Source organism: Mytilus galloprovincialis, chromosome 5 (assembly GCF_965363235.1).
Source record: "Mytilus galloprovincialis chromosome 5, xbMytGall1.hap1.1, whole genome shotgun sequence".
In the NCBI taxonomy this organism is placed as follows: domain Eukaryota; kingdom Metazoa; phylum Mollusca; class Bivalvia; order Mytilida; family Mytilidae; genus Mytilus; species Mytilus galloprovincialis.
In genome coordinates, this window is record NC_134842.1 from 68,206,812 (window position 1) to 68,218,997 (window position 12,186).

Consider the following 12,186-nt stretch of genomic DNA (forward strand, 5'->3'; position numbering starts at 1 on the left):
GTAATACCATGTTGAATCACTTTAATTATTTGAGCATGCACACTGGGTTTTTAAATGTTGAATATCCACAACGTTCATCGTCTTACCTGACTGCTTATGGATTCCATTTGAATGATCCCCCTTTGTTCAATCTAATTCATAGTTTTTGATCTCATATCACGACAATTTGGTTTTATAATATTTCTAGTGTAATTGATGAAACCTTTTCAAGATGATTAGCTATTTGCAAGTATTCATAAAAAAAAAAATGCTATTGTTGTAGCTTTAATGGCTATGTACGTGTATGGAAATAAAAGAAAATGGAGAAAATGTCGACCAGCATGATCAAACAGGTAATGAGAGGTAAAACAAATAGAGAACTTTGTATTACACTAATGTAACGACTTCCATAAAGGTAAAGAAAACAAACATGAAACGGTAGTAGTTTGTCTAACAATTTCAAACATAAATAATTGCGTTTAGGTAATTTTTCATCTCATCTCTGGCATGCAATTCGTATCATGTGATTTTGTTTGGTCATTCACTTAAAAGTATATCGTATATCTAGACACGCAATTAGGATAAAGGAGTTTTAGCAAGTGTTATTTGCACTTATTTACTAACTATTTACCTGTATACAGTTGAAAGAAAAACATCATATCTGAATTGATATTTTGGTCTTCGGATTGCTGTCTCTTTGTTCTATCTCTACATTTGCTTTATATCTATCAACTCGATGTTGTAATTTTTCAACTCTTTCAAATTGATGTCGTTAAAATGAAGCATGATTTGCAACTTTCATAATAGAAAAGGAGCTCCATGTTTTGAAGATTGTAGCTGAAAGTAAAGAGGACCAAATTAAAGAGTTGAATCAATCATTATCTACAAAAGCAGAGAGAGAGAAACTAACCGAAATAGAAAATCAACAAATTGCAGGGACAATAAAACTTACTGACGTAGAAAATCAATTCAGTGCTGAAACAAGAAAAGTAGAAAATCAACTACTCAAGTCAAATGAAAAAGGTTGGGCGCTATATTATGAGTAATTATAACTAATATACTTTACATATGTCTGACCTGTTCAACATTCTAATGTAACCACCGATAGTTTAGTCTTTGTGGAAAAATTCTCAAACTTCCACTTCAAACGTATGAATTTATCAATATTACGGTAAGATTTTATTTAAATATCAAATAAGATTTCGTATTCAAACTTCACATAAGAAGGCTATGCTAGGTGTTGATGCTTTTTTGCACAAACCCTGGCTTTTATATAAAAATCGAAATGCATGTAATAAGATCATTTTGGTGGTTAATTTTATATACTATACATGAGACGAAACTTCTCTACAAAAATTGATATGAAAGTAGATTGTTCGTAATCACGGCAAACGACCTCATGACAGAGTTGCTGCAACGACACTGCAACGTGCAGATAGCTACAAAACTACTCTTGTAGGACACAACAGAAATAATGTCAATATTCAGACCAAATGTGTTTGTGGTTGTGTATTCATACATCACTCACATCCAAATGAATAGAGTTTACCATATTCCTCACACCAGAAAAATCTAATGGGTCGCTAAATGGTTGGATTAAATGAAGTCTGAAAAAAATACTTCAAAAGACATGATTAAGAGGGATAATTAAATACAACAAGGACATGAATAGAAAAAAGACAAAAAAACATTTCTTCACTTCGTTATAACATTCTTTTGGTAAATGTAAAGTTTATTTTTAGTTCTCGCTTTGGAAAGGAAACATGTAGATGAAATTAATGACAAGACGCAATTATTATCAACAAAAGCAGAGAAAAAAGGTTTGAAACTACAAATTATATAAATCATTTGTTTGGGGGCAAACCTTTAACGGCAACTTAATAAAAGATTATTCTATTAACGGAAAATCAGTTTTTGTGCAAACACTTCTATTTAAATTGCTTCATTCGTGTATAGCACCGTATAGTATAAATCATGACAAGACTTTTAACTTCACAAGTTGTTCAATTTGACGAAAAATCTCACGTATAACACAAGTAGGTTAGTTTTGATCTGAACGGGTCTTAGAAAATACAGAAAAATAAGTGTTTACGTCAATTTCAGTCTTTCAGTTGTTTTCAGACTCATCTTGTGCGGTGAATTCAGTACTGTTCAGACAATTCGTCTGTGTTAAATTAAGATCGATTCAGTCTATTTTCAGACTATTCAGTATCGCTATTTACCAGCACATAACAAGATGAAACTGAATTGTATGAAAAGCAACAATTTATTGTTAAAACTTTTCAAATCATGTTAAGTTCATAATGCAGTTTCCGACTTAACATTATTTGCTAGTGTTACATGTTATTACGACATATTTATGTATACTCATGTTTATGTTTTTCGTATACAACTTTCTTATATCAGTATCATTATATACATCTTTAGACATTTATAACTGTTCTTGTTTGTGTACTATCGTAAATTGTAGACGACCAGATACATATTAAAATTCATATATATATCTGCCTGTCTAAACATGCGACAACTCTATGACAGATATTTTCCCCCGAAAACACGTCGTTACACAGGGATAACACCATAATATTTATATATAAGTTGATGTTCAAAACGAATTGGATTGAACTGATCAGAACCTTAACACTAAAAAAACGTATATGTTTAATGCATATCATATTTTGTCTGTTTATATTTAAAAACTCTGTGTTAAATTTACTACAATTAATTGTCAAGCCTACTATAATGGGTGATTACCAGGCCTGGGGTAATGGTAATTTGTAATTGTAATGCATTGTAATATTACTTTTTCTTTATGTAATGCAAAGTAATTTGTAATGCACATTTTCTTTAGTTTAAAATCAATGTAATGCCTCCATTACTGTACATTACTTTTTGTAAATTTGTAAAATACATGAAATTGAAGAATATTGTAAAATAAAAATAAAATATTAACAAAAACGAATGAAAGTATTGAATAAAATTATTGTCACAGTTAATTACTGTATTAAATAAATTGCACCAAACGTTAAAACACATATTAAGGTAAGAAATATAAAATTGTTAAAATCATCAAGTCTTAGTCTTGGTTTCTGATTTTTGTGTAAAAAGATATTGGGAATATTTTGGTGGCTGGTGGTCTATGAAAAATATTCTAAAAAAATATTAAACAAAACTATATAGATGGATGGAAAAAATATGAAGATGAAACTTTCATAATTCTATACATGTATTTCAATGAAAAATTGAATATGTCAATCAACATTTTTACACCAAACTGGGGTTTGGGTCCTGTCTGTGTTGTTATTTTACCTTATTAATATCAAAATGTTTCTATTGCAATCAAATCGTCTCAACTTATGTTTGTCCTCATGGAGCCCTTAGGCATTAAACAAGGTAATCCTTTAATGACACATTTATTATATCCCTTTGAAATCCCTTTTTGATGTCTTAATGATTAAGTGATCAATGATAGAAACAAAATTATATGATAATCTATTTGTTTTTCACCACCGAAGAAACTTAAAAGTGAATTTTTCAGTTTCATGCCTCCTAGTACTCCACCAAAGAGTAGACACAGGTTTGGTGAAGTACATGATTTTGACATTTACTTGTCAGAGCCATGTGCAGAAATGTCAACCAATCCACTGGAATACCTGAAGTCAAATTCCCTGCATCTTTCTTTAGCTAATACAGCTATATGAAGTATATAGTAATTTCCTCCACATCAGCTCCTGTTGAAAGTTTTTTTATTATAAAATGCCGGAAAGGTGTACATACCTGATCATTGTTCTCTTAATGACAGCATATTTGAAACACTTATGGTAATAAAGAGCAATGGACATGTTAATACACCAGTATTTGAAGTCTATGTCTATAACACTGTATATATATATATATATATGTACATATACATGTACCCCGTTAATAATTTCTTACAAAAATCTGTTTTTGATTTTTTTTTAGTTTTTATATTGAAAAAGTAATGTGTAATGTAATACATTACACAGACAAAGTTATTGTAATTTAATACATTACATGTGAGAAAAAATGTAATTGTAATTGCAATTGTAATGGAAGAATCACAAAGTAATGCATTACATTGCAATGTAATGGCCCCAGGGCTGGTGATTACACGACGGTTCTGCGATCTTTCTGAAATAAGTGTTAGATAATACAAAGGATTACAGATTTGAACAGTTGTAACAATTAAAAAAGAAAAAGGGGAACCTCAAGACCATTCTTAACATGTGATGGTCGAACGATGAGCTGTCGCCTTGGCTTCATGATAGATAACCGTTGACAAATCAAATGAAATCCACTTTGAAAATGAACAGAAATATAGTTCAAAACAACACATCTGCAGGTCTGATAAAAAAAGGAGGTAAACAACTATGAAAAGTACAAACAAAACAAAAGGAAAATGGAAGCTAAAAAACACCAATAGTACATTGTAAATTGATATGTGCATTACATGAACTAAACTACTAGATGTATACCATTGTAAATATTAAATATGAATGTATAAAAGAATGAATCAATAAATGAATAAATAGCTAAAAATAACAATTCAATTAGGAATGCATACAAAATCAATCAATTAATCAGGCATTAAAATGTGTTTTCTTTAGAATTCAAACAAATAATCGTGTCATGTAATGGAAATGAGCAGTCAACATTAGACACTTGGAAAAAGCCAACCATGGGAGGGGATATATGCCACATGAAAGACTAATGTACAAATCGACACCTCAGGAGTCCAATAATTGACAACTGGAATGGATCGCTCATTGATCAAGTATGACTTTAAAACAAAACAATGTTTTACTTTAATGTTTGTACTGTCAACTAAAAATATTTTATTCGGCTTCCTCATAAGAAATTTGTATAGTTTTTTTTTTTTAAACTTTCAGTCATTTGTGTATGTATGTATGTTTACATAATTTTGGTTGCCTCTTTATCATTGTCACGTTTATATATAATTACCAATTATGTATGTTTCATTTGCTCACTTAATATTTGACAATATAACGGAACTAAAACAACTGTCATACAACATATACAAGTGAGAGGTTTATCTAGTTTAATAAAATCTTTTCTTCAGAAAATTCCTGTACCAAATCACCAATATGGATATTTTTCATCTGTTCCGATAGTTCATATAGTCCAACGTTTTATTTAGTCATTTTTGTTTAACTTAAGCTCAACTGGCCCCAAAAAACCAATGGCTTTTCCAGTCGCTTAACATCCGTCGTCAGTCGTCGTCAGTCGTTTTTAAACATTTAAAAAAATCTTCTCCTCTGAAATTACAAAGCAAAATCTAAACTAAACTTGACCACAATCATCATTGGTGTATCTTGTTTAAAAAAGTGTTCGATGACCCCGCTTGCCAACCAACATTGCCAAAATTAGAACAAAGGTTTAAATTCAAGTTTTGTCTATTAGTTTCAAAACCACTACAAACAGAGAACATCTGACAAAGTAAAATATATTGAAATTGTCAGACGACTTTTTATAGAAATTAGTGCCTTCAACCGACGAATTTTACCAATTTTGTTTATTTTGCCTATTATCTTGAAAACTATAAAAGGTACAGAAAAAATTGTAATTGAAAAATGATAAGCCAGACAAAATGTACAATTAAGTCAAAATACCGAAATTGCAAGACGATTTTTGAGTTAGTGCTCCATAATGGCGATTTTCATCCATTTCTATTGTTGTACATTTTCTTTCAAAATATAAAAGATAGATATAAACACTTTGAATGATTAGGAAGTCAAGATCTTTGAATAATTTAAATGTCAAAATCGTCTGACGACTCCTTATTGAAGTTATTGCTCTTTTAAGATTTTTACATTTGTTGGGGGGTTTGCAAATTAGTTTTAAAACCATAATTGATAGATAGAAACTTAAAATAGCAAATAAAAAAAAATTAGCAAACATTATCAGCAAGACAATATCTATAAATATCTCAACAAGGCCAAATTTGATGACTCCTAATTGAAGTTATTGCTCTTTAATCATTTTGGTAATGACGATTGTTACAATAGCAAACATGATAAGCAAGACATGATCTACAAGTAGATCAAATTTTGCCGAAACGCTAGAGAAAGAAGATAGAGACACTGTATCTAGAAAAACATATTAGAAATACAAGTTCAGTAAAAAAGAGATGTATGTTTATAATTCCATTCTAGTCATCTATATTTAGATTGTCCATTGTTGAAGATACACATTTACCGAAGTGTGCGATACAGTTCTTTAGCTCATCTCAATTAATTTACCTTTGATTTCAATAAATACTTTTTTACACATGAGATTTGAACCACTCATGTAAGCTATTCCACGAATAATGATGAGATCTGGCATGTGAAGAATAAAGTACTTTTCGGAAGAAACAATCAAATACATAGTTGGAGAAACATAGAATATTGCCCAACTGACATTATATCGTCTTCATTTCAGGTGAAAGTTTAGCTATTTATTTTACTGGCCGGGGTTCAACAAATGATAACTGGTTCACCAAGAAACGACTGCAGTACAATTCTGTTAACGACTTGACGCAAATGTCAACCTTTTAATATTTCACAATGGATGGGTGAATATTCTGAAAAAAAACCCACCATGAAACTAATTGAAAATATAGAACATAGAAACATGGGACTAAATATTATATTTCAAACTATCTATTAAATGCAGAAACAATATGAATTTAAAGAAGTTCAAAGAGGAGTAGGTTATCTGTCACAGATACAGCAACCAAAGCTTAAAAAAAATATCTCGAGGTAAAACTTAGTTGGAAGAAATTTCTTTGAAAAAAATATTTCTACAGACAAATGTGTGTTCCTCTTATTTTCTAATTTCGTTTATATAGACACCATGGCACCAACCGCCATTTCTTCATCCATCAGAACTATGAGGGATGTCCAAACGATAAAGGCTGGATGATAATAGTTGACGCGGAAAATACTGGTTCCCGGAATTGCATGTTTGATAAGTTACCTGGAATGGTTCATCCATACATTCTGTATGGCCCTGGTCGGCAAATTGCTCACTTTAACGCTGGTATGTAACAAAATATATTACGTTGAACACTGTGGAATGAGGGCGATGTGGTGAAATTGAAATAAGACCGTAACTCACGAAAACTATACTCTGTTGTATTCATAGCTCCTGCAGATAAGAATTAACAAATTACGGTTCTCCTCACCAAAGTCTTCTTATTTTGTAATTGAGTTAAATGTTTCATGCAAATCAGCCGGAGGTCCATCTGTTACGCTGACATATTTACTAAATTATAATCCTGGTACCTTTGATAACTAATTAGATTCACTGATCTAGTGTGGCAAAGTTCCTAAATTGTTCTGTTTACATTTAATTGTAATAAGAAGTGCATTTCTTTCTAACCAAAGTTTTGTAAACGTTATGTGCAGTTTGTTATTGTTAAACGTTAAAAAAGTAGAAACAAATGCACCGTTTAATTGGTGGACATTGACCCGGTTTGAACTGTCAATATGCATGCACATGTTATTTGAATCATATGAAGAATGTATAAAGATAAGAGGAGCAAAAGCAAAAATGAACTAAAAATCAATTTTGAAGGAATGGAAATTGAACTGACTAAAACAAAGACAGAACAATCCAGATCTTCTCTGTTTATTTATAACAATAATATATAGAGTTGTTATTCATTTTTCGTCCTTGTGTTTCGTTTCTAATCTTTTGAGGTATAATTTATAAAAAAAACAGGGTTGCAATAAAGAACGGATCTCCGCTTTAATATAAAGTTGATGTTATATATTTATTTGAGGCGTCTCACTGTCTAAAATATTAGACATTTTAAATCTTTCATGGATGATATATGGATTAAATATAAGGCGATGTGGTACGATTGAAATTGAGACAACTATCCAAATGACATGAATGACGTGGATTTAAGGAAATACATGTCACAGAGCGGACTTAAAAAATCCGCAAACCCCATATGGTATACAGTCACCTATAATAGGCCCCACAAGACAAAATGTAAAAAGTAATTCAAACTAATATTTAGCACTTGGGTATTCTCTCATATAATAAATACATCGGGAAAATGAGTAAACTGTGAAAATGAATCGACGCGAAGTCGACTGAAAATTACTAAACGTGAAAAAAGTATCCTCGAAAATAAGTTGATTAACAGTAAAGAATTTGAATATTTACTTGATTTATAGTATCATCAAATGTGGTGTTGTATTCCCGAGTTATTTAAACATTGTTGCTGATTTTAAGTTCGAAAGAGTCAGTGCGCCTCTAATTTTACTGAATTATGCACGAAGAACATGTGTTCGTCGATAAGCTTTTTGTATAAGAAGATTATAGGCTTATACACTGAGGGCAGCGTACCGAAGTAAACCATTATCTCGAGCTCATTTTGGATATTTGAGATTTATTTGGAAACAAAGAAGTGCTTGTAAATTTAATACTTAACTTTACAATTCAAATTTCGGTTAATTTCATGAAAATTTAAGACACATCAAACTCCAGTCTTAAGAAGTCAAGACCCAAGGGACTCGCGCTATATTTCATTTGCCAAAGTTTTATTGTCCCAAACAAGAATATATATGGTTTAAATAGGGGTGGGGATCACAACCATTTACAAGATATTAAGAACATTCTCAAATTACAAGTGGTGGGGGGTTACCCAGGGGACTCACCCTCATTTAAATAGTTTAATGGTACTGTGATCATAACTGAAGACCAGGTGTGTTTATCACTTGCTGTTTTCAAGTTATACAGTAAGTGGACAAGAGTAAATTCCAACTCAAAATAATGCTCTATCATTTCAACTTAAATCAATATTTTCCCTAAAAAATATTGCCTAGATACAACATCACATATTTCAAATAAATATACCAATAAAGTTAATAAAAATCACTTCTTTGCTATATATATATATATATGCAGTTTTTAGTTTAAGTTTTATAGAGTTTTAAAAATGCATAAAAAAATAACTTTCCTGTTTTTAGACCTGCCAATCAGGTTCTGGTTTTTACCCATTCAAATGGCATCTACCATTTACGATTTGTTAACAATGAAGTGTCAGGGTCTTTAAACACAAAGTGGCGACTTATGTCACATTTTTTTTCACAGGAAAATGTGAGCAGTTGCATTAAAAATCATCTTGATTGAAGATATCCTCGTTTTGCAAGAGTGCCTTAAGTAGGAAAACATATGTTCATCAATCTTTTGACCTGAAACTTTTATTTACTACTGCAGACATAGACAACAACACTTGAAGAAGATCCAAAATAAAGTATTGTTCTTTGATTGGTAAAGAAGATGTTGATTAGGCAGGAAAAAGAAGATCAATGGTGTACATTAAGTTTTTGTCTAAATGAGAAATTTCACCAAGGTTCTAACTTATTGATATCTTTGACTTTTTCTGCAGGTTCATCTTCTATTGGCTTTCCTAACCATGTCCAGGTATTATCCTCCTTTGAATAGTGCTTACCACATGGCATATTAACATTCATATACAGATTTAATTTTTCATCAACTTGTTCAAAGAAGCCTGCTTTGTAACTGGAGTTATTCATGCCCTTGGTTATACCAGAACAAAAGTACTTGAAATTCAATGCTAACCACAAAGCAACTATGGTCGGAATACACAGTTTTTCATCTTGAATGTAAGGCATCTGAGAACTTTCAATAAGTACATCATTTTTACAATCATAGTAGTATATAACTAACATCTCTTTTGATATACCAATGCTTGGAATTAAATGGTTTACAAACTCAGGATGCAGTTTTTGTTGCAGAAATGAAAGTACAATGGACTGTGCTATCATTTGCTCCTTATTAGATTTCAAATCTGTATTTTCAATTTTTACTTCTATTGAAGAACGGTTTCCTGACCCACCAGGTGAATCTGGTTCAATGGTTGCTATATTTATGCCAATCATGCCCATCATGAGATCAACAAAACCATGCCAAACTTCAGGACAACCTGTAAAACAAAACTTGAAAAGCAATCTATAACAAACACCACCTATACTAACTTCCTTTAAGGTAGCACAATACAAAGATTTCATAACTCCAACAACTCCCAAGTTTTAAAATGCTGTAACTTTCTTAATATTGCTTGAAAATTTATAAATGTGGTAGTTATGGATAGCTAACAGATTACTCTCTCAAATTAATGCAATGTTAGTAGTATGCTACAATTATGTAATCAATTATAATGTTAACTGTGCCTTAAATATTTTTCATGAAATTTCCACTTTCAATTGAAATTAGCTTCTGCATAGGTATCCCTAGAGGGCTGATTTTGTTATATGTTGTTCCTATGGCCATTATCTACAAAAGGTGTCTCAGATTTCAGATAGAATGTATAGAACAAATTTTACACATATTCAAACATTATCTTCTTTTATGTGGTTAGGATGTTTACACTAATTAGTGATTTATGAGAGAATGGCATACCATAGGGACATTTTGAGACACCCTTTTGAAGCCCATAATGTGTTGATTAAGATTACGTTACAATTTTCAGTATAGTTAAAGAGATGACAGAGCTAAATTCATTCAAGTGAACTGACCGATAATTTGCCACTAATTACATAATAATTGCATAATAAAAATATTGCATTCATTTAAAAGATTAATCTTTTATCTATCTATATATACCTCTTTTATTAATGTTTATGCATTCTAAAGAAAGTTACAGCATTTTAAAGGTTAGTGATTGTAGGGAAAAAATCTTTGTATTGTGACACCTTAAATTCTCCTATTTGTTTAACTAGTAGCATTTTTAAAAGCATTATGTTGTAATGCAAAACATTGCATATAAATAGTAAGCAAATCATATAAAAAGTTAACTTGCAGAAACATCATCAACTGCTTGAGGAATGTTTGTTGTCATTTGGTGAAGGTATAATTCCTTGGCTTGGAAATAAAACCATTTTTTTACAGTTTACATATACATATGTATCTATATATTTTGTGAAAAAAAAAACAAGAACTTCAGTACACGTTTAAAAAGAATATATATATGTGCATGAATGCAGCAAAAAAATTGTGATGTAAATTTGACCAGGATATCAATGAGCATATGGGGGAATCATCATTAGTTTCATAAATGAAATGCAAAGGGGTTCGAAAGTTGAAGAGAAGAAATTCTTTTCTTCATAAGCACATGACAAGCCTCCAGGTAGCAGAAAATACAAAAATATTCTAAATATTTCAAAAGTAATAGCAATGCACAGGAACCATTTTGTCTCAAATAATTATACTACTTTCTGACTAATAGTTCTACACATGAAGCAACAAGGTTGTCTACCTTCTGAAATTTCTTAGGTAATAAGCTAAAGCTGCTGCCTCATTATCCATATAGGCTCACTTTCTGCAACAGAAGTCACAGATGAAAAAAAAACAATGAAACATGTGTGCACTCTATATCAGGTAATCAACATCGGGTTAACAAAATGTTAGTTACACCATGACATAAATGCACTGCTTTAAAAATGTGCTCTGCCGAGTTAGCTGGATACGAAAAAAATATTGAACTTTGTGGTAAAATTTCAGAGCATTCAAACAATTATTTCACAAGTTATTGTCCAAAAACTAGAAAAATGTTTGATTTGGGCCCCTTATTGCTATAAACAGTTGGAACCATCACCTCCAAAAGCAATCACAACCTTCCTTCTGTGGTATTGAACCTTTTGGTTAAATTTCATAGGGATCCATTCACTAAACTAAAGTTATTGTCAAGAAACCAATATGTCTTCCGACCACAATATGATAGCAATATACAAACGCATTTTTAAAAAAAATATTATTGAGGTATTACATAGTACATGTAAATGTATCACTTAACTCTAAATAAAATATACGGTTACTAGAATAATCTCCAATACCTATGCTTGTGTCCCCATAGTCCCCGGTTAAAATTCCGTAACAACCACATGGACATCTTGCATATTTGCTGTACCCCTTGTCAATAAGATAATATGATGAAACAGACAGTTTTGAAAACAGGTGATGAGCTAAAACAACTGCCCATTCTGCCTCTGTCAACTTCCGGTCTTCCTCTGCAAAAGCCTTTTCAGCAGCTGAAAATAAAAGAAATGAATTTCAGTGTACATTAGTATGCATCACACAGTTCTTTCTAAAATTAATATTGCAAATGAATCAGCTGAATGCTAGTTATTGTACAATCTTGTCATATTC

The 12,186-nt window shown here is 31.1% G+C and overlaps 1 protein-coding gene and 1 long non-coding RNA gene across 2 annotated transcripts in view; one reads left to right on the top strand and one right to left on the bottom strand.

Moving 5' to 3' along the window:
- Positions 1 to 817: 817 nt before the first annotated feature.
- On the top strand, positions 818 to 7,149 carry LOC143076297 (uncharacterized). The gene is made up of 4 exons (XR_012978601.1): positions 818 to 1,002; positions 1,722 to 1,799; positions 4,608 to 4,774; positions 6,851 to 7,149. It is a non-coding gene; the product is annotated as an uncharacterized LOC143076297 (long non-coding RNA).
- A 2,051-nt stretch (positions 7,150 to 9,200) lies between these two features.
- Positions 9,201 to 12,186, bottom strand: part of LOC143076295 (uncharacterized) — a 33,932-nt gene continuing 30,946 nt past the window's right edge. The window contains exons 3-4 of the mRNA XM_076252026.1: positions 11,874 to 12,068; positions 9,201 to 9,964 (exon numbers count right to left, since the gene is read on the bottom strand). Of these exons, the coding sequence (XP_076108141.1) occupies positions 9,363 to 9,964; positions 11,874 to 12,068 (797 nt within the window). The 3' untranslated portion in view covers positions 9,201 to 9,362. The remainder of the gene's footprint in view (positions 9,965 to 11,873; positions 12,069 to 12,186) is intronic.